Source organism: Ochotona princeps, chromosome 4 (genome assembly GCF_030435755.1).
Source record: "Ochotona princeps isolate mOchPri1 chromosome 4, mOchPri1.hap1, whole genome shotgun sequence".
NCBI lineage: Eukaryota > Metazoa > Chordata > Mammalia > Lagomorpha > Ochotonidae > Ochotona > Ochotona princeps.
The window spans coordinates 49,240,969-49,247,420 of NC_080835.1; the positions used below are offsets into that span (position 1 = coordinate 49,240,969).

Sequence of the window (6,452 nt, forward strand, 5' to 3'; positions counted from 1 at the left end):
ATGAGGCAGACAAATCAGACACAGGTGATGGAATTTCTCCTCCTGGGACTCTCTGAGGATCCACACACGCAGCAGCTGCTCTTCATCTTGTTTCTGGGTGTCTATCTGGTCACCGTGCTTGGAAATCTACTTCTCATGTCCCTTGTTCAGGTTGACTCCCGGCTTCACACACCTATGTATTTCTTTCTCTGCAACCTATCTCTGGCTGACCTCTGCTTCTCTACTAACATAGTGCCTCAGGCCCTGGTCCACCTGCTTTCCAGGAGGAAGATCATCTCATTCACACACTGTGCAGCCCAGCTTGTCTTTTTTCTCATCTTTGGGTGCACACAGTGTGCCCTTCTGGCTGTGATGTCCTATGACCGCTATGTGGCCATCTGTAACCCTTTGCTTTACCCTAGCATCATGACCTGGCGCGTGTGTGCACAGCTGGCCGTGGGATCGTGGAGCAGTGGCATTGTGGTGTCCGTGGTGGACACCACATTCACGCTGAGGTTGCCCTACCGAGGCAGCAACACTATCGCACATTTCTTTTGTGAGGCCCCTGCACTGCTGGTCTTGGCATCCACAGACACACACACTTCCGAGCTGGCCATTTTCCTGATGGGGGTGGTGATTCTGCTCATCCCTGTTTCCCTAATCCTGGTATCCTACAGCCGCATCATCCTGACTGTGGTGAAGATGAAGTCAGCCACAGGAAGGCTCAAGGCGTTTTCCACCTGTGGTTCCCACCTGCTGGTGGTCCTCCTTTTTTATGGATCAGGAATCGTCACCTACATGACACCCAAGTCTTCCAAAGAGCAAAAGAAGCAGGTGTCTGTGTTCTATGCAGTGGTGACCCCCATGCTAAACCCCCTCATCTACAGCCTGAGGAACAAGGATGTGAAGGGAGCTCTGAGGAAAGTAGCTCCAAGAAATTTCTCATGCACACCTGGAATCTCCTTTTGACAATTAATAGTGAATATGAAGACTCTGTTGTATTCCTATGTGTGTGAATTGCATGGTAATCTCATTGCTTTAGAATGTAAGAATGTGAAGGATTTTATTTTTAAGACTTTGTTTTATTTTGAGACTTTGTTTATGGACCTATATTGAATCATCTTTGTATTTGTGAAGAGGAGAGGAAAACAATTTATAAAGTAACGAGGAGAAACATTTTTTTCCTTTGTGTTTCTCTATTTGAATGTAACACTCAGAAGATCCCCGGAGAAACTTTTATATTTCAAGCAACTTGTAACATATGACTCATTGGACATTATCATTGTCATATATGTCAGGCTATTCCTCAAGTTCTTTCCAATTTGATGTTTTTGAATGTCTTATTATCAACATATAATAAATATTAAAAAGCCATTACTTAACTTGCAATGTCCTCAGTATTAGGTGATGGTGCATGGATGTGCACCTGTATGCATGAGTGGTGTACTGAAGAGTGTGTGTACAATAAAGCAGAGTGAAAGTGAACTAATCTCTTATGTGCTTTTTAGAATCTGTGGATCATGTCTACTGGGATGTACTTTCAAAACTCCATATGTAGATTTAGGCAGCCAACAAGAATTGGAAATTATGCTATGGCTAACAGATAGCAACAATCTGTGATTCACCCTAGACCTGGAGGAATAAGAAGAGATCTAGGACCTTGAGAGGGAAACTGTGTGTAAAAGGTTCAGAGAAGAGATGAAACTTGAGGTTACATAGGGGAAGAAAACATTGGGAAAAATCAGTATTTCCAGTTCATTCCCCATCTGCCTTTCTAAGCCTCTGCTATTTTATCCCCATTTTTGAAGCTGAGAACAAGGGAAACTGTAGCATCTATACAGAACACAAACATCCTTGAGCACAAGAACTATCTGAGACAATGCACAATGAAAAATATCTCTTGCCATCAGCAGTGACTTTTTATTCCAGCAGTCATTAGTTCATGTTACTAATACAGACAGAACGTAAGATTCCTTTAAAAACCTTATCGTAGCAGTATGGCACCAAGCAAGTCACACTTGTATTTGGTGTACAGAATAGTTCCAACCAGCATTATTTAGGTAGGATATGGGAAGATAAATGACAAGATAAAGTGCCGATAGCAGAAAACAGCTGCTCACAGTCCTGATCCTGGTCACCACATGTAAATTAATGATTTTTGTTTTGTATTTTGCCACCCATTTGTGGGTTTATATCTTAGCTTCAGCTTACTGGTTTTTTTAAAAATGTGTTATGGCAACCTAAAGTTTTGCACCCTGATGGTCTCTGTTTTTTTTGTTTTTTTTTTTTAAGATTTTTTATTATTATTATTATTGGAAAGCCGGATATACAGAGAGGAGGAGAGACAGAGAGGAAGATCTTCCATCCGATGTTTCACTCCCCAAGTGAGCCTCAACGGGCTGGTACGCGCCAATCCGATGCCGGGACCAGGAACCTCTTCCGGGTCTCCCACGCGGGTGCAGGGTCCCAAAGCTTTGGGCCGTCCTCTCCTGCTTTCCCAGGCCACAAGCAGGGAGCTGGACAGGAAGTGGAGCTGCCGGGATTAGAACTGGCACCCATATGGGATTCTGGGGCTTTCAAGGCGAGGACATTAGCCGCTAGGCCACACCACCGGGCCCCCTGATGGTCTCTTTTTAAATGGTTTTCTGCAGTTTCTCCTTTACTAGAGCTGTTGTTCAGGGGAGGGTGATATGACAGAATAGTGAATCCTCTGGCTGCTGAATCCAGGCTTCTATGAGTCATTACATCAGCAATCCGTTTTATGTTAGCAAATTGGATCAGCCAGTCCAGTCAACACGGCAACTTCCTTTGTTCGTCTACTGGGTCCAATACTAAGCGAACCCGATGCCAGTGAACAGTCTTTGCTTCTAATTTAACAATGATGTGCCTTAGTAATTGCCTTATGTGTTGTGTGCTTAGGGTATGCTGAAGGGTATGAGTATAGAGTTTTAATTGAATTTTGTGAATTTTTAATAATTATTTCCTTGATTTTTTTTTCTCTCTTCCTCCTTTAGTTACTTCATGTTAGGTGGCTTGTCCTCATCCTAGGGACAAATGATGTGTTTCTCTTTTTTTTTTTCCCTTTGTCTCTTCTTGGATAATTCCATAGCCATTCTATAAAAACCATTACTCTTAGTTCTGCAATACGTAATCTATTCTAAATCTCAAGCAACATAATTTTCTTCTGAAATATTACAATTGTCATCTTTAGAAGTTTAATTTGGATATTCTTATAGCCTCTTTGTCTTTTCTTAACGTTTTGAAAGTATTAAAGCATGGCTTCCTTAATTATTCACTTATTGAGCTCACCTCTTGTGTTATCCATCTCTCAGCGACCACTTTGTCGCTGTGCATCTCAAAGACCACCGTTGTTTCTTGTATTTTGTATCTTCTTTATTCAGATTTATTTTTTTTATTTTTACTGGAAAGACATACAGAGAGGAGGAGAGACAGAAAGGAAGATCTTCCATCCACTGGTTCACTCTCCAAGCAGCTGCAAGGGCTGGAGCTGAACCAATCCGAAGCCAGGAGCCAGGAGCCTCTTCCGGGTCTCCCATGTAGGTGCAGGGTCCCAAGGCATTGGGCCTTCCTCAACTACTGTTCCAGGCTACAGGCAGGGAGCTGAATGGGGAGTGGGGTTGCTGGGCGGCCACATGGGATCTTGGCTCGTGCAAGACGAGGACTTGAACTGCTAGGCTACAATGCTGGGCCTTATCTTGTGTTCTATTTCGTTGATTTAGGTGAGAAGGCAGCTCTAGTCCTGGTTACTCTATTTTGATTGGAAGTAGGATTACTTAATATCATTGTGAGGAGTAGTTTTTCTACTTACGGAAATTTATAAGACATTATTTTCCTTAGGTAATTTTTAAAATTTTATTTTTGATGATTTTTATGTAATTTATTAGCATAGGGAGGGTCAAGGGTTAGGGGAAGGTGGGTGAGTTCACTTTTCCACATTTTCTTTTTTCTTCTTCCTGTATCTGATGGAACAGGAAAGATAAGGGAAGAAGCTGCACCCATCCTCCCAACTGCCTCAGTATCTGGGGATAGGGAATGGTCACTTGATGTCATTCCAGGGTCCCTGATGTGGAGCATGCTCCAAAGGTCCTGCTCAAGTGGTTTCCATAGTTCAATAGTTCTGAAATGCTGTCAATCTTGTTGCACCAGGATGAGAAAATTCTTCCAAGGTCCATTGTTAGATGTAGTCTACCATCTGCCCAGATATGTGCTGCCAACGCTTGGATGGGGTAGTTGAGCAACTTGTTCTGCACTCTTTCCTCTGCTATTGTACCAGGTGTCCTTTGCAGGCTCTAATGGACTGCTATATCCTCTATGTGCATCTGGGTATGCCATCCACTGCTCTGTCTAAGCCACTGAGGAGGCCAGCTCTCACATATGTACTCCATGGTCAGACCAAAGAACCTGCAAGTACAGTGACCTTGTCATTAGGATTCACTCAGAAGTCATTCCTCATATCCAGGCCTGCATGAGCTGGCTGCCCTCGCCACGTTGGTGTGGGAATGACTGCGGCCCCTTAGTCAATTTATAGATTATTCCATGGCTTTATGCCTTTCATTAATTTTAGTTTCAGGTTCAGAATTTTTTTAAAAAGTGAGTGAAATAATGAAATAAGATTGTTGTTTATTTTCATCACAATCATTATAATTAAAATTGTAAACAAAGACATGCTAGAAATATGCAGATAGTAGTTTTGGATAAATAGGAGGAAGTAGGGCAGAAGATAACAAAATAAAATGGATTGAAAATTTCAAGGAAAGAACAAGTAATTAATGTTAGATGGTAACAAAGTTATTGAATTTCAAAGAATCATAATTTATGTAAACTAGCATCAGTCCCAAAGATATTGGTTCCATAGTCCATAGAATACTGAATTTAGCAATTTTTTTCTTTTCATCACTTATGTTCTACCATTCAGGAATGAATCCTAGGAGAAAATTCAAAGTCCCCTTCAAACTTTACATGAGGAACTTACTAGCCTTCTCTTTTTCTTACATCGAACCCCTTCAGTGTCCATCTAAGTCAGTCACAGTTTCTGATGTCTGAGAGTCCTGCGGATAACCCGCTTCAGTGCAGCCTTCACTTCATTATTCCTTAAGCTGTAGATGATTGGGTTCAACATGGGCGTCACCACTGTGTAGGAGAGTGACAGTATCTTCTTGTTCTCAGGAGAGGTGTTAGACCGTGGTCGGAAGTATGTGAGGATGGCAGTGCTGTAGAAGAGGGAGACAACAAGCAGGTGCGAGGAGCAGGTGGAGAAGGCTTTGCGTTTCCCCTCAGCAGAGGGCATCCTGAAGATAGTGGAGAGGATACGAACATAGGACCCCAAGATCAGCAAGAAAGGGAAGAGGATAAACAAGACAGTGGCTGTCAGAGCCTCTAGTTCAAACAAAGAGGTGTCAGCACAGACCAATGCAATGACGGGAGGGCTGTCACAGAAGAAGTGGTTCACTTTGTTGGGGCCACAAAAAGGGAAACTAAAAATCCATGTGGTTTGTACTGTGGCCACTGGAAACCCTGAGAACCAGGAGGCAGCTGCCAGCTGGGCACAAGACTTGTGCCCCATGATGACTGGGTAATGCAAGGGATCACAAATGGCTACAAAGCGGTCATATGCCATGGTGGCTAGGAGGCAGCACTCAGCAGCCCCAAAGAAGAAGAAGAAATACATCTGGGTGGCACAGCCAAGGAAGGTGATGGCTGTGTCTTGCAGGATCAGGGTCCCTAGCATTTTGGGCACAATAACCAAGTTGAAACCTATCTCAAGAAAAGACAAGTTTCTGAGGAAGAAGTACATAGGACTTCGTAGGGCGGAGTCAACAGTTGTGACCAGGATGATGAGAACATTCCCCATCAGGGTCACCAGATAAATGGTCAAGAAGAGGAGAAACAATAAAGCTTGTAGCTCAGCAGACAGGGTTGAGAAGCTCACAAGAACAAATTCACTGACTAGGGTCCAGTTTCCCCACATCATCCTTCTCCCTGGGATTTCACTGGACTTTAAAACCCCAGCAAGGTCAAAACCGTCACGTGTCATTCACCTTTAAAGGGGGCTTCCTTGTGTCTTCACCTTGCAATATTTGGGGAAGATCAAGTGTGTGTCCTCTTCAAATTGACAAAAATAATCACGATTAGGTTCACAGTTGTTTTTGGAAGGCTTCCATGAGACATGCTATAAATATCAACACATGTTCTGACTTCACTCTATAGAAGAAGGCTGATGATACTGCTTCATGTTTGTGCTCCTACTGGTCTTGAACAGTCAGTATTGCTACAATAGTTGGTCCCAGTGTTTCTGGAGAGAGGGTCTTGACATAGAATGAAAGGTGGTGAGATCAGACAGCTATCCTGCTGCACTATCAAAGGATGAGAAGGAGAAAATCATGGAGCATGAATCACAATTACCAAAAAACTCCTGAGGAGGAGTTTAAATATCATCAAACTGATGAAGATTT

General features: G+C 42.9%; 2 protein-coding genes across 2 annotated transcripts; one reads left to right on the plus strand and one right to left on the minus strand.

The window, feature by feature from the left end:
- On the plus strand, positions 1–948 carry LOC101531598 (olfactory receptor 2D2-like). Its single transcript, XM_004590114.2, has one exon. It carries the CDS (start codon positions 1–3, stop codon positions 946–948), a length of 948 nt encoding a protein of 315 aa, XP_004590171.2.
- Positions 949–4,999: 4,051 nt separating this feature from the next.
- Positions 5,000–5,994, minus strand: LOC101519138 (olfactory receptor 10A4). Its single transcript, XM_004590009.2, has one exon. The coding sequence runs from the start codon at positions 5,969–5,971 to the stop codon at positions 5,024–5,026; it is 948 nt and encodes a 315-aa protein (XP_004590066.1). The 5' UTR covers positions 5,972–5,994; the 3' UTR covers positions 5,000–5,023.
- Positions 5,995–6,452: the final 458 nt, after the last annotated feature.